The sequence below is a fragment of the Hyla sarda genome, chromosome 1 (genome assembly GCF_029499605.1).
Source record: "Hyla sarda isolate aHylSar1 chromosome 1, aHylSar1.hap1, whole genome shotgun sequence".
Lineage (NCBI taxonomy): Eukaryota > Metazoa > Chordata > Amphibia > Anura > Hylidae > Hyla > Hyla sarda.
Window position 1 is genome coordinate 396,843,929 of NC_079189.1, and position 25,558 is coordinate 396,869,486.

The window sequence follows — 25,558 nt, forward strand, 5'->3', positions numbered from 1 at the left end:
TGGGGGGAACTATACTGCACCTAATGTGGGGGAACTATACTGCACCTAATGTGGGCAAACTATACTGCACCTCATGTGAGGAGAACTATACTGCTCCTAATGTGGGGGGAACTATACTGCACCTAGTTTGGGGGGAACTATACTGCACCTAGTGTGGGGGAACTATACTGCACCTAATGTGGGGGGAACTATACTGCACCTAATGTGGGGGGAACTATAGTGCACCTAATGTGGGGGGAACTATACTGCACCTAATGTGGGGGGAACTATACTGCACCTAATGTGGGGGGAACTATACTGCTCCTAATGTGGGGGAACTATACTGCACCTAGTGTGGGGGGAACTATACTGCACCTAGTGTGGGGGAACTATACTGCACCTAGTGTGGGGGGAACTATACTGCACCTAATGTGGGGGGAACTATAGTGCACCTAATGTGGGGGGAACTATACTGCACCTAATGTGGGGGGAACTATACTGCACCTAATGTGGAGGGAACTATACTGCACCTAATGTGGGGGGAACTATACTGCACCTAATGTGGGGGGAACTATACTGCACCTAATGTGGGGGGAACTATACTGCACCTAATGTGGGGGGAACTATACTGCACCTAATGTGGGGGGAAGTATAATGCACCTAATGTGGGGGGAACTATACTGCACCTAATGTGGGGGAACTATACTGCACCTAATGTGGGGGAACTATACTGCACCTAGTGTGGGGAACTGTACTGCATCTAATGTGGGGGAACTGTACTGCACCGAATGTGGGGGGGAACTGTACTGCACCTAATGTGAGGGAACTGTACTGCACCTAATGTGGGGGAACGGTACTGCACCTAATGTGGGGGAACTGTATTACACCTAATGTTGGGGAACTGTACTGCACCTAATGTTGTGGAACTGTACTGCACCTATTGGGGAACTGTACTGCATCTAATGTTGGGGAACTGTACTGCACCTAATGTGGGGGAACTTTACTGCACCTTGTGTGGGGGGAACTATACTGCACCTAGTGTAGGGGGAACTATACTGTACCTAGTGTGGGAGGAACTATACTGCACCTAATGTGGGGGGGGGGGGAACTATACTGCACCTAATGTGGGGGGAACTATACTGCACCTAATGTGGGGGGAACTATAATGCACCTAATGTGGGGGGAACTATACTGCACCTAATGTGGGGGGAACTATACTGCACCTAATGTGGGGGAACTATACTGCACCTAATGTGGGCAAACTATACTGCACCTCATGTGGGGGGAACTATACTGCTCCTAATGTGGGGGGAACTATACTGCACCTAGTTTGGGGGGAACTATACTGCACCTAGTGTGGGGGAACTAGTGACGGGAGAATGAACGGAAGAAATAGTGCATGCACTATTTCTCTCGTTACTATCTTCCATCACAAAATAACGTCCGTTATTAATAACGGACTATAACGGATTAAAACGGATAATGTAAAAATCCCATAGACTATAATGGGATTTTCTAACGGATGTATGGGATTTTCTAACAGACGTTTAATGGCCGATTTTCAGGGTTTTCATAACGGAACATCAAATGGATCTTGAAAACTGATGAATGTTATAGTGTGAAAGCAGCTTAACATGTTATTGTAGCCCCATTGTTTTAATTTTTACAAGGGGTAAAAGGTAAAAAGGCCTCCCAAAACTTGTAATTCATTTTCTCTTGAGTAAGGATATATCTAATATGTGGATATAAAGTGCTCTGTGGGTACACTAGAGGGCTCAGAAGGGAAGGAGCGACATTTGGCTTTTGGAGAGTGAATTTTGCTGAAATGGTTTTTGGGGGGCATATCGCATTTAGGAAGCCAGAACAGTAAAAAAAAACAACACATGGCATACTATTTTGGAAACTGCCTTAACACCCCACAGGGTGATTGACGAACGTTCGTTAAAATGGGACGTAAAAATAAATAAAAAATTATTTTTCAATAAAATGCTAGTGTTACCCCAAATTTTTAATTTTCACAAGGGGTAATAGGAGAAAAAGCCCCCAAAAATGTGTAACTCCATTTGAGTATGGAAATACATCATATGTGGATATAAAGTGCTCTGCGGGCAGGGCCGGATCATCATTGGCGCTCATGGAGCGCCTGCTCCGGGCCCGCAGGGGGCCCCCGTCACATTCGGGACATCCCTGTGCCCCGAAAAATCTTTTCAGGACACAAGGATGTCCCGGCGGTTACCTCTCTGCGGCTCCCGTGTTAACTTTAAAAACTGACGTCATTGACGTCCCGTGCGTGCACCCATAGATGAAAAGCGGAGCATCGAGGAGGACGCTCGCATGGTAAGTGACCAGCGGCACCTTCAGTGTTCCGACCTACGGTCCCGGGACCTACTGCTATGGCCTATGGGTCCCCGGAACGGTGGAGCGGTGGTCGGAACACTGAAGTGGGGCAGTAAACAGGTATACAGCCTCCAGCCATACACTATATGGCTGAAGGCTGTATGTCTGTGGGGGAACTATACTGCACCTAATGTGGGGGAGCTATACTGCACCTAATGTGGGGCAACTATACTGCACCTAATGTGGAGGAACTATACTGCACCTAATGTGGGGGGAACTATACTGCACCTAGTGTGGGGGGAACTATACTGCACCTTGTGTGGGGGGAACTATACTGCACCTAGTGTAGGGGGAACTATACTGTACCTAGTGTGGGGGGAACTATACTGCACCTAATGTGGGGGGGGGGGGGACTATACTGCACCTAATGTGGGGGGAACTATACTGCACCTAATGTGGGGGGAACTATAATGCACCTAATGTGGGGGGAACTATACTGCACCTAATGTGGGGGGAACTATACTGCACCTAATGTGGGGGAACTATACTGCACCTAATGTGGGCAAACTATACTGCACCTCATGTGGGGAGAACTATACTGCTCCTAATGTGGGGGGAACTATACTGCACCTAGTTTGGGGGGAACTATACTGCACCTAGTGTGGGGGAACTATACTGCACCTAATGTGGGGGAACTATACTGCACCTAATGTGGGGGGAACTATAGTGCACCTAATGTGGGGGGAACTATACTGCACCTAATGTGGGGGGAACTATACTGCACCTAATGTGGGGGGAACTATACTGCTCCTAATGTGGGGGAACTATACTGCACCTAGTGTGGGGGGAACTATACTGCACCTAGTGTGGGGGAACTATACTGCACCTAGTGTGGGGGGAACTATACTGCACCTAATGTGGGGGGAACTATAGTGCACCTAATGTGGGGGGAACTATACTGCACCTAATGTGGGGGGAACTATACTGCACCTAATGTGGGGGGAACTATACTGCACCTAATGTGGGGGGAACTATACTGCACCTAATGTGGGGGGAACTATACTGCACCTAATGTCGGGGGAACTATACTGCACCTAATGTGGGGGGAAGTATAATGCACCTAATGTGGGGGGGAACTATACTGCACCTAATGTGGGGGAACTATACTGCACCTAATGTGGGGGAACTATACTGCACCTAGTGTGGGGAACTGTACTGCATCTAATGTGGGGGAACTGTACTGCACCGAATGTGGGGGAACTGTACTGCACCTAATGTGAGGGAACTGTACTGCACCTAATGTGGGGGAACGGTACTGCACCTAATGTGGGGGAACTGTATTACACCTAATGTTGGGGAACTGTACTGCACCTAATGTTGTGGAACTGTACTGCACCTGTTGGGGAACTGTACTGCATCTAATGTTGGGGAACTGTACTGCACCTAATGTGGGGGAACTTTACTGCACCTTGTGTGGGGGGAACTATACTGCACCTAGTGTAGGGGGAACTATACTGTACCTAGTGTGGGGGGAACTATACTGCACCTAATGTGGGGGGGGGGAACTATACTGCACCTAATGTGGGGGGAACTATACTGCACCTAATGTGGGGGGAACTATAATGCACCTAATGTGGGGGGAACTATACTGCACCTAATGTGGGGGGAACTATACTGCACCTAATGTGGGGGAACTATACTGCACCTAATGTGGGCAAACTATACTGCACCTCATGTGGGGGGAACTATACTGCTCCTAATGTGGGGGGAACTATACTGCACCTAGTTTGGGGGGAACTATACTGCACCTAGTGTGGGGGAACTATAGTGCACCTAATGTGGGGGGAACTATACTGCACCTAATGTGGGGGGAACTATACTGCACCTAATGTGGGGTGAACTATACTGCTCCTAATGTGGGGGGAACTATACTGCACCTAGTGTGGGGGGAACTATACTGCACCTAGTGTGGGGGAACTATACTGCACCTAGTGTGGGGGGAACTATACTGCACCTAATGTGGGGGGAACTATACTGCACCTAATGTGGGGGGAACTATACTGCACCTAATGTGGGGGGAACTATACTGCACCTAATGTGGGGGGAACTATACTGCACCTAATGTGGGGGGAACTATACTGCACCTAATGTGGGGGGAACTATACTGCACCTAATGTGGGGGGAAGTATAATGCATCTAATGTGGGGGGAACTATACTGCACCTAATGTGGGGGAACTATACTGCACCTAGTGTGGGGAACTGTACTGCATCTAATGTGGGGGAACTGTACTGCACCTAATGTGGGGGAACTGTACTGCACCTAATGTGAGGGAACTGTACTGCACCTAATGTGGGGGAACGGTACTGCACCTAATGTGGGGAACTGTATTACACCTAATGTTGGGGAACTGTACTGCACCTAATGTTGTGGAACTGTACTGCACCTGTTGGGGAACTGTACTGCATCTAATGTTGGGGAACTGTACTGCACCTAATGTGGGGGAACTTTACTGCATCTAATGTGGGGGAACTTTACTGCACCTAATGTGGGGGAACTATACTGCACCTATTGTGGGGGAACTGTCGGGGGGGCATCATAATGAAGTGATCCATCTTCCAGGCAGCCTTAATCTGGCCCTGTCTGCGGGCAAACTACAATGCTCAGAAGAAAAGGAGCCATTGGGCTTTTGAAGAGAGAGTTTGGTTGGAATGGAAGTCGGGGGGCCATGTGCGGTTAAAAAGCCCCCGTGGTGCCAGAACAGTGGACCCCCCCAGATCTTTGGAACAGTGGGCTGTGCAAATGAAAAATGAAATTTTTCATTTTCACGGACCACTGTTCCAAAAATCTGTCAGACACCTGTGGGGTGTAAATGCTCACTACACCCCTTGTTACAATCCGTGAGGGGTGTAGTTTCCAAATTGGGGTCACATGGGGGGGGCACTGTTCTTGCAGCATGGGGGCTTTGTAAACACACGTGGCCTTCAATTCCAGCCTAATTCACTCTCCAAAAGCCCAATGGCGCTCATTCTCTTCTGAGCCTTGTAGTTCACCAGCAGAGCACTTTACATCCACATATGGAGTACTTCCATACTCAGAAGAAATGGGGTTACAAATTTTGGGGGGCATTTTTTCTACTACCCCTTGTGAAAATGAAAAATTTGGGGTAACACCAGCATTTCAGGGGGAAAAAAACTTTAACTTTAACGGAAATTCGTCAAAGACCTGTGGGGTGTTAAGGCTCACTATACCCCTTGTAACGTTCTGTGAGGGGTCTAGTTTCCAAAATGGGGTCACATGTGGGTATTTTTTCTTTCGTGTTTATTGTCAGAACCGCTGTAACCAGCAGCCACCCCTGTGCAAATCACCAATTTAGACCTCAAATGTACATGGTGCTCTCTCACTCCTGAGCCATGTAGTTCGTCCGCAGAGCACTTTGCGTCCACATATGGAGTATTTCCGTACTCAGGAGAAATTGCGTTACAAATTTTGGAGGTCTTTTTCTCCTTTTACCTCTTCTAAAAATGAAAAGTATGGGGCAACACCAGCATGTTAGTGTAAAAATGTGTATATTTTACACTAAAATGCTGGTGTAGCCCCCAACTTTTCCTTTTCATATGGAGTAAAAGGAGAAAAATCCCCCCAAAATTTGTAACACAATTTCTCCCGAGTTCGGAAATACCCCATATGTGACCTTAAACTTTTTCCTTGAAATACGACAGGGCTCTGAAGTGAGAGAGCACCATGCGCATTTGAGGCCTAAATTAGGACTTTGCAATAGAGGCGGACCCGGATACAAGGATGGGGCTCATCCCCACCAAAACCCTACGGCAGTGTTTCCCAAACAGGGTGCCTCCAGCTGTTGCAAAACTCTCAGCCTGCCAGGACAGTCAATGGCTGTCTGGCAATACTGGGAGTTGTTGTTTTGCGACAGCTGGATGCTCCAATTTAGAAACACTAGTATGAGACAGGGGGGGGGGGGGGGGTAACTGTGTAGGGGTATATGTAGTGTTTTACTTTTTATTTTGTGTCTGTGTAGTGTAGTGGTTTTAGGGTACATTCACACAGGCGGGGTTCACAGTGAATTTTCCGCTGGGAGTTTGAGTTGCAGGAAACCCACTGTAAACCCGCCCGTGTGAATGTACCCTGTTTCAAATGGGGGGAGGGGGCACCCCAAACCTTCAGCTGTTGCAATACTACAACTCCCAGAATGCACTGACAGACCGTACATGCTGGGAGTTGTAGTTTGTAGTGTAGTTCTGCAATATCTGGCCCTTCAGATGTTGCAGAACTACAACTCCCAGCATGCCTGGACATTCTGGGCATGCTAGGAGTTGTAGTTATGCAACAACTGGGGAAGAACAGTTTGGAGACCGCTAAGTAGTGGTCTCCAAACTGTAGCCCTCCAGATGTTGCAAAACTGTAACTCTTAGCATGCCCAGACTGTCTAGGCATGCTGGGAGTTGCAGTTCTGCAACATCTGAAGGGACAGATATTGCAGAACTACACTGCCCAGCTTCCCTGACTGTCTGGGCATGCTGGGAATTGTAGTTTTGCAACATATGGGGGGCTACAGTTTAGAGACCACCGTATAGTGGTCTCCAAACTGTGCCACTTCAGATGTTGCAAAACTACAACTCCCAGCATGCCCAGACAGTCAGTGCATGCTGAAAGTTGTAGTTTTGCAACATCTGGAATACCACAGTTTGGTGACCACTACACAGTGGTCTCCAAACTGTGGCCCTCCAGATGTTGCAAAACTACAACTCCCAGCATGCCCAGCCAGCCTTTGGCTGTCTGGGCATGCTGGGAGTTGTAGTTTTGCAACTTTTAGAAGGCCACAGTGAAGATCACTTACCGGCGATCTTCACTGCAGCCTCCTCCGCCGCACTTTCCGGCCGGACTCCTGATGTCGCTGCAGAGCAGAGCGGGGGAAATGAATTTAACTCTCCCGCCCCCAACTGCCATTGGTCATCAGCCTGATCGACCAATGACAGGGGATAGGAGGAGGAGGCAGCACTGCCACCTCGCTCCTATCCTTTAGCATGGTCGGAGCTGTCTGTGAAAGCTCCGATTACTGTTATTTTCCGGGTGATGGAGTCACCAGTGACCCTATTGGCCCGGAATCGCTGCAAATCGCCGGTCTCAGGACCCCCCTGGGCATTGCCACGGGATGCCTGCTGATAGATATCAGCAGTCATCCCGGTCCAATCACCGCCCGGCGAGCGGCGGTGATCGGAAAAGCGGAGGGCCTACAGGTACGCCCTCCATCCTTAACTGACGGGACGCTAGGGCGTATCCATACACCCTCCGTCCCCAACAAGTTAAACCAAAATTTTAACAATATAACACTAGATTATGTTTTTGTGTCAAAAACTGTCCAGAGTAGGAGGAGAGGTTCGTTTTGGGGATTTGCTTGCTCCTGCTTCGGACAGTTACTGACATGGACAGAAGTGTCAGCAGAGAGCACTGTGGTCAAACTGGAAAGACTACACAACTTTCTCTGAAGCATACAGCAGCTGTACTGGAAGGCTGAAGATTTTTAATTGAGGGTACGTTCACACGTACATATTTTCTGATTCAGATTTGCTGTAGCAGATTTTGCTCATTAAAGTCAATGGGCAGCAAAATCTGCAGCAAAAAAACTGCAATTTGTATAACTTTCTGGCACCAGTTGATTTTAAAATGTTTTCCTTCCAAAGTACCCCTTTAATAGTTGCATGCCTGTTACGGTCCGTGCTCCGGCCAGTCATCCTGGCCGTGAGCACTCCCCTCCTGCACCTGCCGGCGAGGCTGGGATTGGCATCGCGGGATGCGCCCGCATGCGAATCCCAGCCCGTCACTCACCTCCCCCTTCTCCATTCCTTCTGCCTTCTTGCTGCACCGGCACACACACTAGGAGACGGGGGGCACGTGCGCTCTACAATTTAAAGGGCCAGTACACCCTTAATTAAGTACATGCTCCTGCACAGTTTTTTCAAAATAAATATCTGCATCTCCCATCACTCCCTGCCAGATCTGTGTTGCCCTAGTGCAATCGTTTTCTGTGTTGCCTTGCCGTGTTCCAGACCCTTGTATTCCGTGACCTGACCTTGCTTCTTGCCGCCTGCCTGTTGACATTCTGCTACATTCCTGACTACGCACCTGTGCCGCCAGCCCTGTCCTCCCGCTATCCAGACCACCTCTTGCCTCAGCCCTCCTATACCTCGCATCACCTCAGCCGCCGGTGTGGTCGAGTCGTGCCAGGGGTAGTGACCTGGGTGCCACCTGCAGCAAGACCATCCCGCTTTGAGGCGGGCTCTGGTGAAAACCAGCAGCACCTTAGACTCTGCTCCCTGGCACGGCCTGCATCATCTGCCACACAGGTCCAGCGGATCTACTACCCCTGTGTGACTCCTGCCTAGTGCCGTGAGTCTTACAATAAGATCCGGCCATGGATCCCGCTGAGGTACCTTTGCCTGAAGTTACGGTTCTTTCTGTTGTGGTTCACCAGTCGCAACAACTGCTATGATGCAACAGCTTCTAGGCATACAGCAGCAGTCGCAACCTGCTCCGCTCCTTCCTCCTTTCTGCTGCTCCTTAGTTTACACTTACCCACGAAGTACGATGGTGATCCAAAGATGTGTACAGGCTTTGTGACTCAGTGTTCCATGCATCTGGAACTCATGGCGGATCAGTTCCCGACGGAACGAGCGAAGGTGACGTTTGTGGTCAGTCTTTAGTCCAAAAAAGCCCTGGCCTGGGCTAGACCTCTCTGGGATCGTAATGATCTGGTTTCTTTTAACCTGACGGCCTTCCTTGCTAAATTGCCTTCCATGTTTTTGAAGAACCCATACGAGCCTCCTCTGCCGAGACGGCTCTTCTGAACCTCAGCCAAGGGAATTCCTCCACGGTTCAGTTGCGCACTCTTGCCTCCGAACTGGCATGGAACAATGAGGCCTTGTGTGCTACATTTAAGGAAGGACTGTCCAGCAAAATTAAGGATCCTCTCGCTTCACGAGATCTAGCCTGTGTGAGCTAATCCATTTAGCCACACGTAGTGATGTGCGTTTTGCCGAGAGGCAGAAAGAACTTGGTATGGAGAGAGAACCTGCCCGAACACTGCGTTTTCTTTGCTTGGCACCCATGTTCCAACATCCACCTCGATGCAATGAGAATTTGTGCCTATATTGTGTCAGTCCGGAGCACTTTCTCAAAGACTGTGCTATATGTCCACAGAGTCTGGGGAAACGCTCGCACCTAAGACACGTGGGAGAGGCGTCCCTAGGTGTGGATACTACCTCTCCTCGATTGACCATTCCAGTTCAAGTCTGGGTTTCTGCCAAGTTTTCATTCTTCCCTTCTGCATTTTTGGACTCTGGTTCCGCTGGCGACTTCACCAATGCTTCCTTGGTCCATAAACATCAACTTTCTGTGACTTGGCTTGCTAAGCCCTTGTATATTCTACTATTAATGGACAAAATCTGGATTGTAAGGTGTTATTCCGCACAGTGCCTCTCGACATGCAAGTAGGAGTCTTGCACAAGGAAAAGATTGAGTTCTATGTGCTCCCAAACTGTACTTCTGATCTTCTTCTCGGTCTTCCATGGCTCCAATGTCATTCTCCACAACTCAACTGGAAATCTGGTGAAATCACACGTTGGGGACTGTTTTGCCAAAATCCCTGCCTTATGCCAGTCCAGTCTAAACCTGTCTCTTCTCTTTCTCATTTGCCTGGTCTGCCCTCTCCATACCAAGACTATTCAGATGTATTCTGCAAAAGCAGGCCAAGACTCTACCTCCACATCGTCCCTACGACTGCCCCATCGATTTACAGCCTGGTACCACGCCTCCTCGAGGAAGAACTTACCCGATATCAGTCGCTGAGACACAAGCCATGGCAAAATATATCCAGGAGAACCTGCAAAGGGGATTTATCCATAAGTCCTCTTCTCCTGCCAAAGCAGGTTTCTTCTTTGTGGGGAAAAAAGATGGTTCTCTTCGTCCATGTATTGACTACAGGGGACTTAATAAGATCACGATCAAAAATCGCTATCCTCTTCCTCTGATTTCTGAACTTTTTGATTGTCTACGGGGTGCCAGCGTCTTCTCTAAATTGGATTTAGAGGAGCGAGGAGCATACAACCTTATTCGTATCTGCGAGGGGGATGAATGGAAGACGGCCTTCAATACCCGTGATGGACATTTTGAGTATCTCGTGATGCCTTTCGGACTCTATAATGCCCCATCTGTCTTTCAGGAATTCCTCAACGATATCTTCAGAGATTTACTCTATACCTGTGTTGTCCTTTATCGTGATGATATCTTTATCTACTCACCCAACTTAGAGGAGCATCGCTCACATGTCTGTCTGGTTCTTCAGCGCCTCCAGGACAATCATCTTTACGCAAAACTGGAGAAGTGCCTGTTCGAGAGATCTAGCCTTCCGTTCCTAGGTTACATTGTTTCTCCTCAAGGTCTACAGATGGATCCTGACAAACTGACTGCAGTATTGGATTGGCCTCGTCCTACCGGTCTATGTGCCATTCAACGCTTTTTGGTATTCGCCAATTATTATCGTCAGTTCATCCCTCATTTCTCTTCTGTGGTTGCTCTGATTGTGGCCCTTACTAAGAAGAACTCTAATCCTAAGTCATGGCCCCATGAGGCCAAAGAGGCCTTCGCTTGCTTAAAGACTGCGTTTGCCTCTGCCCCCGTCATAACAAGACCAGATCCAGAGATACCCTTTGCTTTGGAGGTGGATGCTTCATCTGTAGGAGCCGGTGCCATTCTTACCCAGAAAAACTCCAAGGGCAAGACTGTAACCTGTGTTTCTCATCAGCTGAGAGGAACTACTCCATTGGCTTAAGCTTGTCCTGGAGGAGTGGAGACATTTGTTAGAAGGGTCTCCTCATCTGATCAGCATCTAGTCTGACCATAAGAATCTCCTATACATCCAGTCTGCACAGCGTTTGAATCCCTGCCAGGCAAGGTGGTCTCTTCCAGATTTAACTTCTTCATTCACTTTCGTCCCGCTGATAAAAATGTCAGAGCCGATGCTCTTTCCAGATCCTCCAATGTCATTGGAATGGACTGCATGCCCAGACACATTATTCCTCCTGAATGTTTGATCTCTGCAGCTCCTGACGATCTCCAGCAAGTTCCCCCCAGAAAATCCTTTGTACCTATCAAACTGAGATGGAAAGTCCTGAATTAGGGTCATTCTTCTTTGCTGGCTGGTCACCCTGGATTACGAAAGACCCTTCAACCCATTTCCTGGCATTACTGGTGGCCGCTTATAGAACCCGATGTCACCGATTTTGTCTGTACCTGTGTCACCTGTGCCCGTGACAAATCTCCTCGGCTAAAACCAGCGGGACTCTTGCAGCCATTGCCCATTCTGGTGACTCCCTGGTCTCATATCACCATGGACTTTATAACCGATCTACCTCCATCCCGTAATAACACGGTCATCTGGGTCGTGGTTGATCGGTTCTCCAAGATGGCTCATTTCATCCCTCTACCTAGTCTCCCATCTGCTCCACAGCTGGCGAAGCACTTCTTACAACATCTTTCGCCTACATAGTCTACTTAGTCATCTCGTCTCGAATCGCGGAGTTCAGTTTGTTTCCAAGTTCTGGTGAGCTCTCTGTACTCATCTTGACATCAACCTGGACTTCTCCTCTGCCTACCACCCTCAGTCCAATGGCCAGGTGGAGAGGGTAAATCAGATTCTGGAGACTTACCTTCGCCATTTTGTTTCAGCTCGTTAGGACGACAGGGTTGATCTTCTTCCTTGGGCCGAATTCTCCTATAATCATAAGGTCCACGAGGTCTTCTCCATTTTTTTATTGTTTATGGACATCATCTCCGTACTCCTCTTCCAGTTACTGTTCCCTCCGGACTACCAGCTGTTAATGAACTTCTCCGTGACTTCTCTTCCATTTGGCAAGAGACTTGACACTCTTTATCTCTAGCCTCTTCCTGCAGGAAAACCCAGGCAGATAAGAAAAGAAGACCGAGGAGAATATCCTGGACCGTAATTTCCTCAAGAAATTTTTGAGCCCTGAAAAGAGGGGGAGACAAAAGGGGGGGGGGTACTGTTACGGTTTGCGCTCTGGCCAGTCATTCTGGCTGTGAATGCTCCCCTCCTGCACCTGCCGGCGGGACTGGGATTTGCATCGCAGGACGTGCCCGCATGCGAGTCCCAGCCCATCACTCACCTCCGCCCTCCTCCGTTCCTTATGCCTTCTTGCAACCCCGGCGTGCGTGCCCATATCTCCTATAGCGTGCGCTGGCGCTCTAAAATTTAAAGGGCCAGTACGTCCTTAATTAAGTACATGCACCTTCACTGTTTTTATAAATATCTGCACCTCCCATCACTCCCTGCCGGATCTTTGTTGCCCTAGTGCCTAGAGAAAGCATTTTCGGTGTTGCCTTGCTGTGTTCCAGACCCTTGTATTCCGTGACCTGACCTTGCTCCTTTCCACCTTCCTGTTGACCTCCTGCTATGTTCCTGACTATGCACCTGTGCCGCCAGCACTGTCCTCCCGCTATCCAGACCACGTCTTGCCTCAGCCCTCCTGTACCTCGCATCACCTCAGCCGCCTGTGTGGTCGAGTCATGCCAGGGGGAGCGACCTGGGTGCTGCCTGCTGCAGCAAGACCATCCCGATTTGTGGCGGGCTCTGGTGAAAACCAGCGGCACCATAGACTCCGCTCCCTGGCATGGCCCGCCTCATCTGCCACACAGGTCCAGCGGATCTACTACCTCTGTGTGAGTCCTGCCTAGTTCTGTGAGTCTTACAATGCCTCATATATATATATATATATATATATATATATTATATATAAATTGTAGAAAATGTATCCTCCCCCTTTAATGTGAAGACCCACACATTATTTTAAAAGCGGCAAGGGCAGTGTAAAACCTGCCTAAAGTCACAAATGTGTGAAAAAGTTTGCTACGTTTTATGCCAAATTCTGGTTTATGCTTTATTTTCTTAGTAACTTTACTGAATCTGTCAGTGTCAAATCATGATCCAAACTGCTAACCGTGTATTTCCCATAGAATGCTGTACATGTATGTTATCATCATTGTGTGGGCCCTAAAGCTCTGTGACCCTGCTGGCGACCTGAAATTGTAATTGCGACCCAGTGATAGGTTGCCAAGGGCTTCCCAGGTATACCATGGCTATTTGCCTTTTAGCTAATGCCAAGGGCTGAATATAACAGAGCACTGTAAAGACTGGATTCAAAAAGTCACCTAGTGGGACTGAAAAAAAAAACAATAAAAAAAAGTTTACTGGAAATCTGTCAGCTGCAATTCATGTTCCATATTGATGACCTTGTTAGATAGATGTTCAGGCAAAGAAGCAGATGGTACCTTTTTATGTATCTGTCTGTGCTTTCTTCCCTAACTTAAAAAAATACTTTTATTCTTTGGTTCCAAGTGTCAAAGAGGTGTTGCCAAGATACCTGAAGTACTGAAGGCTGGGACACCTCCTCGCTCCCCATCCCATCCCTGTTCCTGTTTGATTGTCAGCTAGAGGCCGAGCCCTGTTTCCAAATCTTCTATCTTTGCACAAGTTGTATGCACAGTGAACAAAATTTGGAAACAAGGCTCCGCCTCCAGCTGACTGTTAATCAAACAGGCACAGGGATGGAATGGGGAGCGAGGAGGTGTTCCTGGCCTCAACACTTAAGGAGCTTGGGAACACCTCTTTGATACTTGGTAACTGAGAATTAAATATTTTTTCCACATTACAGAAGTACAGACATATATTAGAAAGGTACTATCTGCCTACTTCCGCTAACAACTATCCAATATTGTCAGCAGTTTGAAATGTGAATTGCAGCTGACAGGTTCCCTTCAAACTTTTACATTGTTCTTTTAGTCCAACTAGGTGATGTTACAATGTAGTTCTTTGGCATACTCAGGCACTGGCATTGCCTAAAAGGCATATAGCCATGGTAGGTGAGCCTTTGGAAACCAATCACTATCACTCTGTAGATGATGTACATGTATAGCATTAAACATAAAAACATAGAATGTGTCGGCAGATGAGAACCATTTGGCCTATCTAATCTGCCCAATATTCTGAATACTATGAATATTCCCTGGCCCTATCTTATATGAAGGATAGCCTTATGCGTATCCCATGCATGTTTAAACTCCTTCACTGTATTTGCAGCGACCACTTCTGCAGGAAGGCTATTCCATGCATCCACTGATCTCTCAGTAAAGTAATAATACTTCCTTATATTACTTTTAAACCTTTGCCCCTCTAATTTAAAACTATCTCCTCTCGTGGTAGTTTTTCTTCTTTTAAATATTTTCTCCTCCTTTACCATGTTGATTCCCTTTATGTATTTAAAAGTCTCTATCATATCACCTCTGTCTCTTCTTTCCTCCAAGCTATATATGTTAAGGTCCTTTAACCTTTCCTGGTAAGTTTTATCCTGCAATCCATATACTAGTTTAGTAGCTCTTCTCTGAACTCTCTCTAGAGTATCTATATCCTTTTGGAGATGCGGCCTCCAGTACTGTACACAATAATCCAAGTGAGGTCTCGCCAGTATTCTGTACAGCGGCATGAGCACTTCTCTCTTTCTACTGCTTATACCTCTCCCTATACATCCAAGCATTCTGCTAGCATTTCCTGCTGCTCTATTACATTGCCTTCCTACCTTTAAGTCATCTGAAATAATTACTCCTAAATCCCTCTCCTCAGATACTGAGGTCAGGACTGTGTCAAATATTCTATAGTCTACCTGAGGGTTTTTACGCTCCAGGTGCAAGTTGCCAGAGTTCTGACCATTCTTCTAGTTTGCCTAAATCCTTTTCCATTTGGCGTATCCCTCCAGGAACATCAACCCAGTTACATATCTTTGTGTCATCAGCAAAAAGACATACCTTACCATCGAGACCTTCTGTAATATCACTAATGAAGATATTAAACAATATACCCCACTGGTAATAAGACCTTGCTCTGAATATACTCCATTGACTACAACCCTCTGTTGTCTGTCACTCAGCTACTGCCTAATCCACTCAACAATATGGACATTCTGTGTTAGGTACATTCACACGTGCATATTTTTGCTGCTGCAAATTTTGCTGCCGATTGACTTCAATGGGTTGCAAAATCTGTACCGGTGGTGGCCCAGTATGGGAGATGTTACCTCGTACCCTTGCTGCCCTGTCAGACAGCCTCCTTAGTATCCCCAGGACCCCTTGCACCTGTTTCCCCCTTGTACATATGTTCTGCAGTGTATTGTATTATAAAATGTGTTGTATCTTTAAGAGTTATGTCATGTGATTGTTATTCAGGAGGTATCAGTGACCAGGTGATCCCAAGAATGACCTATGGGCTCTCTGCTAGTCTCCCCATATAAGCCCTGGGTGGAGCTAGCTTCTCTCTCTTAGCTCTTGCTTCCTGCTGAGGTCCAGTGCCGTCGTGCCTAGTGTGTGCGTCTAGAGTGTTGGAGGCCTCAAAGTCAAGTCCTGCAGCCACCATCATTTCAAGTAAGTCACAGCTTTATGAGTCAAGTCAAGTCAGTCCCTGTCATCTACTACAAGTCCCAACAAGCCTTAAGGTCTCTGCGTCACTGGTCACCTCCTTGGGCCCTGGCTGAACTGTATAGACTTTACCAACTGTCTACCCTCAGTATGGCTACTGTTGTCTGTAACTTGGCGTCGGAGTCTTTATTGCCCCCGTGCCTAGCCCAGGATCCAGTGGTATATCTACGGGTGGTTTTAGGCTAAACCACGCCCTTGGCTCATCACACCCCCTACCACATACCCTTAAGGGGTTAAAGGGTTTTTCCTTTCTGGAACTTTATGTTATATCTACAGCATATACCATAGATGTTCAATAGATGCAGGCACATTCTGGTACTCGCACCTATACCAAGATTGCATTCCGAGCCTTTCTAACCTTCATCCAGCTGCCAAAGCTGATCAGGAAGCTGAAAGACGCCAAGGCGATTGTTTTACACAGTTTATTTTACTCCTATTGAAGCTAATGGGATTGACACAAAGAGCACAGCACCACGAGCTACACTATTTCCATAATTCCTGAGTTACTCATGGAATCACAGACATCTGATGTACCATACTTATTGGCGTAAACATGCACTTATATTAGGGAAAAACCCTACCTGCGTGTTTTACATTGATAAATCCACTGGTCACTGATTGAAAGTGGCCGCAGCGCCCGCTTTTTGTTAAAATATCAGAAGCCCAGCCATGTCACTTTAAAACAGTGATCAGCGGCTGCTACTGCAGGCCCGGATGAGACACCTAAACTTCTCCCGTCCTGGCCATGCTCCGGCAGGTTCAGGTGGTGGGTCATGCAGGGCTGCATGGTCAGTGAGGCACTGAATAGTGACGATCCCTGTCGGTTCCTCTGTGCAGTGTCAGGGACATCATTTGTCATTCCCTGTAGCCGCCGCTGGTCACTGTTCTAAAGTGGCCGTGGCCGGGCTGCTGATCTTAAACAAGCAGCCAAAGTTGTGGCCAGTTACTCCAGCGTCAACTGCAGGGAATGATGATTGATATCCTTGACGCTGTGCAGAGGAGCCAACAGGGATCATCACTCGTCAGTGCTTCACTGACCGTGCAGCCCCACAAGACCACCTCCCGAACCTGAGGGGGAATGTTGAGGCACAGGGGCTGATAAAGGGAGAGGAATTATGTGGCACAGGGGGAATCAGACTGAGGAGCAGGGGGGATGATGTGGCAAGTGGGGGGAATCAAAGTTGGGGGAATCCTGTGGCCTTGAGTTCAGAGTTTCAAAGTAATTTATTTTACATTTAAAATGAGGGTGAGTGTTATACTCCAGTGCGTGTTAAATGCAAATAAATACGGTAGATTAAGTATAGGCAATTCCGCATTACTAAGAAATTTAGTGAGCAAATAAAAGAAGTGTTATAAGGGCTGGAGGGTTTTGCACTACCAAAGGAAGGCTATAGTCAGTCAAGGACGGAAGGTACCTTTCCCAGAAAAAAAATTGTTGAGGAGTAGCACAGGTATGGTTTGAAAGAAAAAAATATAATGCGGTAGTATATCCATTTTTCTGGCAGCAATCTTATTAAACCGAGGAAGTGCTCTGATATGGCCCTAGTTCACTCTAAACCAAATTCTGCAAGGACACAAAAACAATTTATTAAGACAAGCAGGAATGAAAATCCACATAGAACATTATTAGATCAATTGTAAGCTGTGTGTTATAAAACTATGATTTATTTGTTCCAAAATTTAAAGCGATATACCATAAGGATTTGCGCACATTTGTAACTTTTATTTTGTTAGTACACTGATATATGATCATTTTAAATTATAGGTCCAAAGCCTGAAGGCAGAATCTGAGTTATCTGTGTATTTGGGGACATCAGTATTTTTTTGTGATATTATTCCACACAATACTACTGACTTCGGGTAGATTTGAAGAAACACAACACACCGGGGGGATAAAGAGTAGCAAAGATCTCAGAGTAGTAAGTCGCCAAAAAGATGCAGTACATATATGATTTAATAATGTATATACAGTACAGCAAGCAAGAAACACAGCACTTATATATAATTAGTGTTAAGGAGGCGGCCGGTATTAGAAGCCTCCTCTGTTTGTTTGTTTTTTGGGGTGGGTGGGGGATGGGGGGCTGGGGCTTTATTCCAGAAGGTGTTAATGGCAAAATAAACAAAATAAAATAATACTGTCCATAGGTCCTCTTTGAAGGAGAACATGAAATATACCTGGTAATAGTAAATAGAGGTACAGTATATACTGTATATTTACTATTATTATCCCATGATATTCACTTAGTGATAGCATCTGGCCTCCACATGGTTCTTTTCTCCTGCACCAAGAGGTTGGGTTCACACTTAGAATTTTGGTCAGGCCAAAACCAGAAGTAGAAGCTACCCAGACAAAAATGATAATGAAAACATCTGCAGCTTTCTCTATGTTTTGGAGCCTCTCGTGGTTTTGGCTAAAAATAGTGTCCATAAACCGGTAACAGTGCAATGTATCATAAAATCAGGTGACCTGTGTTTAAATTAGCATCACCTGCACTATTACCCTGTATAAGCAAGTTAGTGCGGGTAATGCTGCTCGAATTTTCCCTTTAACCACTTAGGGACCCAGGGCGTACAGGTACGCCCTCGCTCCCTGGTACTTAAGGACCCAGGGCATACCTGTACGCCCGTGGGAATTTCGCAGCGTGCCGAGCGGGGACCATGATGACTGCTGATATCTATCAGCAGGCACTTCGTGCAAACCCCTGGGTGAGACTGGAGATTTGCGGCGATTCCGGGACAATCGGGGCTCTGGTCACCCGGTGACCCAGAAAAAAAGAGTGAATGGGGCTGTCCAAGACAGCCCCATTAACCCTTACCCAGCAGGAGTGAGGTGGCAAGGGTGCCATGTCACGATCACGTGATTGATCGGTTGAAGCTGGGCAGTGATTGGGGTGGCGATTGGGGCCAGCGGGGGGGTCTCCTACCTCTCCCTGGTCCAGTGGGGGTCCCCTCAGAAGTGGCGGCGGTCGGTCCCGGCGGCAGGAGCGGTGGCAGCAGCGACGGCAGGATACAGCAGGAGGTGAGGCCTGTTCATCTCCTGCTGTTGCTTAGCAACAACTCTCAGCATGCACAGCCAAAGGGCATGCTGGGAGTTGTAGTTTTGCAACAGCTCTAGTTCCAACTACAACTCCCTACTACAACTTATGCAACAGCTGTAAGCAAATTTTTTCTATAAAAAAGTGTGCATCTAACTGTTGCATAACTACAACACCCAGCATACACAGACTACCAAAGGGCATGCTGGGAATTGTAACAGTGTGCCTCCAGCTGTTGCAAAACTACAACTCTCAGCATGTCCTTCGACTGTCAATGCATGCTGAGTGTTGCATTTTTGCAACAGCTGGAGATACATTAGTTGTGAAACAGAGTTTGTGTCCTAATTCAGTGTTTTGCTTAGTTAGGCTTAGTGTGCCACCAGCTGTTGCAAAACTACAACTTCCAGCATGCACTGAGAGACTGTACATGCTGGGAGTTCTAGTTTTGCAACAGCAGGAGGCACACTTGTTGCGAAACACTGAATTAAGTAACAAACTCTGTGTTGCGCAACCAATGTTCCTCCAGCTGTTGCATAACTACAACTTCCAGCATGTATGTTCTGTCAGTGCATGCTGGGAGTTGTAGTTTTGCAATAGCTGGAGGTTTGAGATGCGGCAAATTTTCTGCCGCAGCTCAAACTCCCAGCGAGAAACTCCCAGTAAACCCCACCCGTGTGAATGTACCCGAAAAACACTACACTACACTACACTATACAAAATTTAAGTAAAAAACTACTTATACATATACCCTTACACAGTCCCCTCCCCCAATAAAATAAAAAAACATCTTGTACGGCACTGTTTCCAAAACGGAGCCTCCAACTGTTGAAAAACAACAACTCCCAGTATTGCCAGACAGCCACTGACTGTCAAGGCATGCTGGGAGTTTTGCAATAGCTGGAAGCACCCTGTTTGGGAATCACTGGTGTAGAATACCCCTATGTCCACCCCTATGCAATCCCTAATTTAGTCCTCAAATGCGCATGGTGCTCTCTCAGTTCGGAGCCCTGACGTATTTCAAGGAAACAGTTTAGGGCCACATATGGGGTATTTCGGTACTCTGGAGAAATTGCACTACAAATTTTGGGGTGCTTTTTCTCCTTTTACCCCTTATGAAAAGGAAAAGTTGGGGTCTACACCAGCCTGTTAATGTAAAAAAAAAAACAAAAAAATTACACTAACAAGCTGGTGTTGCCCCCATACTTTGGGGTAAAAGGAAAAAAAGACCCCCCCAACTTTGTAACGCAATTTCTCTTGAGTATGGAAAACCCCATATGTGGGTGTAAAATGCTCTGCGGACGCACAACAAGGCTCAGGAGTGAGAGCGCACTATGTACATTTGAGGCCTAAATTGGTGATTTGCACAGGGCTGGCTGATTTTACAGCTCTTCTGACATAAACGCAAAAAAATAACGTGTGACCCCATTTTGGAAACTACACCCCTCACAGAACGTAACAAGGGGTATATTGAGCCTTAACACCCCACAGGTGTTTGACGAATTTTCGTTAAATATGGATGGGAAAATGTAGAACTTTTTTTTTTCACTAAAATGCTGGTGTTACCCTAAATTTTTCATTTTCACTAGGGAAATTAGGAAAAGAGCCCCCCAAAATTTGTAACCCCATTTCTTCTGAGTAAGAACATACCCCATATGTGGATCTAAAGTGGGCGAACTACAATGTTCAGAAGAGAAGGAGCGCCATTGGGATTTTGGAGAGAATTTTTTTCCGGAATTGAAGGCCACGTGTGTTTACAAAGCCCCCATAGTGCCAGAACACCTGTGACCCCATTTTGCTAACTAAACCTCTCACAGAATTTAATAAGAGGTATAGTGAGCATTTACGCCCCACTGGTGTGAGCATTTACACCCCACTGGTGTCTGACAGATTTTTGGAACAGTGGTCCATGAAAATGAAAAATGTAATTTTTCATTTGCACAGCCCACTGCTCCAAAGATCTGTCAAATGCCAGTGGGAGTGTAAATGCTCACTGCACCCCTTATTAAATTCTGTGAGGGGTGTAGTTTCCAAAATGGGGTCACATGTGGGGGGGTCCCCTGTTCTGGCACCACGGGGGGCTTTGTAAACGCACATGGCCCCTGACTTCCATTCCAAACAAATTATCTCTCCAAAAGCTCAATGGCGCTCCTCCTCTTCCGAGCATTATAGTGCACCAGCAGAGCACTTGACATTGACACATGGGGTATTTCCATACTCAGAAGAAATGGGGTTACAATTTTTTGGGGGCATTTTCTCCTATTACCCCTTGTAAAAATGTAGAATTTGGGAAAACCCAGCATTTTAGTGAAAATTTTTTTCATTTAGACATCCGACTTTAACAAAAAGTTGTCAAACATCTGTAGGGTGTTAAGGCTCACTGTACCCCTTGTTACATTCCTTGAGGGGTGTAGTTTCCAAAATAGTATCCCATGTGTTTTTTTTGCTATTCTGGCACCATAGGGGCTTCCTAAATGCGCATACCCCCCAAAAACCATTTCAGCAAAATTTGCTTTCAAAAAGCCAAATGCGACTCCTTCTCTTCTGAGCATTGTAGTCCGCCTGCAGAGCATTTTACGTCCTAACATGGGGTATTTCCATACTCAGAAGAGATGGGGTTACAAATTTTGGGGGGCATTTTCTCCCATTACCCTTTGTAAATTTAAGAAAAAACTGCACTTTAGTGAATTTTTTTAAATTTAATTTGCACATCAGACTTTAAAGAAAAGCCATCAAACACCTGTGGGGTGTTAAGGCTCACTGTACCCCTTGTTACATGCCTTGAGGGGTGTAGTTTCCAAAATAGTATGCCTTGTGTTTTTTTTTTTTTTTTTTTTGCTATTCTGGCACCATAAGGGCTTCCTAAATGTGACATGCCCCTCAAAAACCATTTCAGAAAAACTCACTCTCCAAAATCCAATTGTCGCTCCTTCCCTTCTGAGCCCCCTACTGTGCTCCCAGAGCACTACACATACACATATGAGGTATTTCCTTACTTGAGAGAAATTGGGTTACAAATGTTGGGGGGCTTTTTCTCCTATTACCCCTTGTAAAATTCAAAAACTGGGTTTACAAGAACATGCAAGTGTAAAAAATGAAGATTTTGAATTTTCTCCTTCACCTTGCTACTATTCCTGTGAAACACCTAAAGGGTTAACAAACTTTCTGAATGTCATTTTGAATACTTTGAGGGTGCAGTTTTTATAATGGGGTCATTTATGGGGTATTTCTATTATGAAGGCCCTTCAAATTCACTTCAAAACTAAACTGGTCCCTGAAAAATTCAGATTTAGAAAATTTTGTGAAAAATTAGAAAAGTGCTACTGAATTTTGAAACTCTCTGATGTCTTCCAAAAGTAAAAACATGTCAACTTTATGATGCCAACATAAAGTAGACATATTGTATATGTGAATCAATAAATAATTTATTTGGAATGTCTATTTTCCTTACAAGCAGAGAGCTTCAAAGTTAGAAAAATGGTAAATTTTCAAATTTTTTCATCAAATTTTGGAATTTGATTAAGTATTGACGAAAATGTATCACTAACATAAAGTAGAATATGTCACAAAAAAAAAACTATCAGAATCAAATTTATAAGTAAAATAATCCCAGAGTTATTAATGCATAAAGTGATAGAGGTCAGATTTGAAAAAAATGCTCCCGTCCTTAGGGTCATAAGGGGTACCGTCCCCAAGGGGTTAAGTACCATCGCATCAGGACGTACATTTACGTCCATTGTCCTTAAGAGGTTAAGAGAGAGCTGTTATCAAACAGTAAGGAACAGAGGCCCACAGTACCTTCTAAAGAACCTGTCCAAAGTGCTTCAGTTATATCTACCCCAAAGGGTGAATCCGAGTTGGAATATTATGCCGGTCTAAATGGGCCTCATTTAGACCGGCCAATCATTGCCAAAAATTGTTTATTTGTGGGAGACAATAATTGCCCAGTGTTAATGAAGGAGACAATAAATATTACAATTTCCTTTACTTTTAATCTCCGTCAGTTGTGCTAACTCATTACTAGAGACATATACAGTAATTGTAAACCGCAGAATACCATCTCCATACTGAGACGAAATAATACTATCATACATTAACGAAATACCATTGTACCATGACTAAATAATATCGCTATACATTGACTGAATAATAATTTCATACTGTTGCAAAATAAAAAAAGACAGTATACACAGACCACAGCTGGAGGCTGGACAAATTAATAACTTGTGAAAGGCTCTGCAAGAGAGCTGAAACATCGCACCGACATGGATGAATAAACCACAGCTTTAATTGGACCTGTCTGGAGTGCAGAGATATTCTTTTGCTTAAGGTATGTGCGTGAGTAAATAAGGTATATATTGTACTCGATTACTGCTCTGCGTCAGTAGAAAAAAAAAGTGAATGTGCTTGGTGGGCTAATGCTGCAGCATCATGAAGCTGCTTCCCCTCATTTATCATCTCCTCTTCCTTTTTATGCTTTGGCATGTACTTTAGCCTAAGTATCTTATTTCATGGGAAGCTAAACATGGAATGGATCCGCAAACAGTATGTACCTTGTATTATCTGTGTATATATATATCATTTCCCTCCTCAAAGTGTGATAAATGACTCACCATTTACAGCATTTTCATTCATAAAAATTCATACTTCGAAGGAACTGAAAGGCTTTCATTCTAGAATTTCGTAAAAGAAATGGCACTGCAGAGTGTCTGTGGCTGGGATGCAACTAATTCAAGACAGCGACTATCTCATAATCTAAACCTTTTTCCATCCTACAATTTAGCAAACAAACATTTGCCGAATTTCCTTCACACATTTCAAGGCTCTTCTTATCCCCACCACCGTGACTCTGGACCCCCTCCTCCAGCACATGGCACCACCACTTTGGCTTTCCTTTATGCAGGGGGCATTGCTGTTGCAACTGATTCACGTTCCTCTGCTGGAAAACTTGTTTGCAGCCCAGATTCCCGAAAGGCTTTTCTAATTCACAGCCATCTTCTGGCCACAACATCAGGAAGTTCAGCTGACTGCCAGTTCTTCGGACGAGCATTGGCCAGAGAGTGCAAGCTGTATAAAGTTAGGAATGGGTACATGCCAAGTGTTGGAGGCGCAGCCAGAATGTTGAGTGTCTTGATGATGCCATTCCGTGGAACTGATATCTGCGCTGCCTTCACCCTTTGTGGCTGGGATCGGAATGGACCTTGCATCTGTTACGTATACAATGATGGAACTCGTCTTTGTTCTGATGTTATTTCTGTTGGATCAGGCTCTCCATATGCATATAGCATCATTGATGAAGGTTATAGGCCTGGAATAGAGGAAGAAGAAGCCCGACAACTAGCCAGGCGTGCAGTGTGCCATGCAGGGAGGAGGGATGCCTACTCTGGAGGATTTGTGGATGTATACTGGGTTAGAGAAGGGGGATGTGAGAGGGATCCTAGGGAAGACCAGATGCAACAATATGCAAAAATGGAACAAGAGGAAAAGAAAATGTTCATAAACAAGAACAAAATCAAATCAGAAGAACAGCCCCAATCCAAAGCCTGACTGGTAATGCCTAAGGGTAACCTTACCAAAAAATCGCATGCCACCTGACTAAAATGTATTCTTTAATGTGTACTACAATATGGTGGTTCCTTACGTTATGCTAGTTTCTCAGCATAATACTAGTATATTTTAAGTTTTTATGTCTTATCGGTTGTGATATAGCTCTTGAGTTGTATCAGCTAAGTTTACCAATAAAAAGAAAGCATGCATTATACTGTATCTGCCAACATATCTGCAAACCTGTTTACATAAAATGACACTGGAAGAAAAATGCTAAACCATGCAAGATAAGATACATGTCTAACCTTATCCAAGTGTGAGATCAGTGGCATACTTGTAGATATTATAAATGCGTAGTACCTTAAAAGGTATTTAGAGGTGATTTGATAGAATGTTTGCTGAGAAGAACCCATAGTGACCTGTTGTTTTAATAAACACAGTAGACTAATCTAAATGTAGCTTGAATTACTCAGTTGTGACATGTTTTATAGCTCTGGGCTTTGTAGATGCTGCTGCTTAAAGTGCACCTGTCTCTTGACAGGAACAGTTTAAGAAGCCGTTCGCCATTAATCAAAACATTACCTGGAGATGTAGTTGTTCTCTTGTGAGAAATCTGTTCAGTTGTTATGAATTATCTTGCTCTAAGACTGGAATTCCACTTTTTTTTTTTTTGTGGAAAAATGCCAAGAAAAACGCCAATTCTGCCGCATGGTGTTTTTTCAGCCAAAAAACGCTGCGGCCAGATCTTAGCTGTAAATCAATGAAAATGCTAAAATCTTTTTCCACTTTGCGTTTTTCAGTTTGGCGTTTTTTTTTAAATCCTTTTGGCGTTTTTTTCCCCTCTTTTTCAGCTCCTTGACGGTTTTGCTAAATCTCAGCATGTTGAACCTATGGTGTTTTTTTCACCGAAATTGTGTTGTTTTTCTCTTCTATGGGAGTAAAAAAAATGCCAGGAAAAATGCCACGTGGGTTTTAACTTTGGCATTTTTGCAGGCAGTTTTTATTCTTTTTTGGACTTTAACGATCCAAAAAAGTGATGGAGATACCTTTGTTTTAAATAAAAATTCTTCATTATACAGGAGGATCACAGCGGGTTTCAGGAGT

General features: G+C 45.5%; 1 protein-coding gene across 7 annotated transcripts in view; it reads left to right on the forward strand.

Moving 5' to 3' along the window:
- Nucleotides 1-25,558, forward strand: part of LOC130276920 (proteasome subunit beta type-11-like) — an 82,470-nt gene that overhangs the window by 3,092 nt on the left and 53,820 nt on the right. For 3 of the 7 annotated variants that reach the window (XR_008845300.1, XR_008845302.1, XR_008845299.1), the window contains exon 1: nt 22,934-23,237. The exons of 3 other annotated variants lie outside the window; for them this stretch is intronic. Coding sequence is in view for 1 of the 4 variants with exons in the window: in XM_056526936.1 (XP_056382911.1) it covers nt 23,600-24,454 (855 nt within the window). In the remaining 3 variants the exon portion in view is untranslated. Of the gene's footprint in view, nt 1-22,933; nt 25,549-25,558 lie in introns of those variants that run through there. One more of the 7 variants, XM_056526936.1, reaches the window with a different exon arrangement.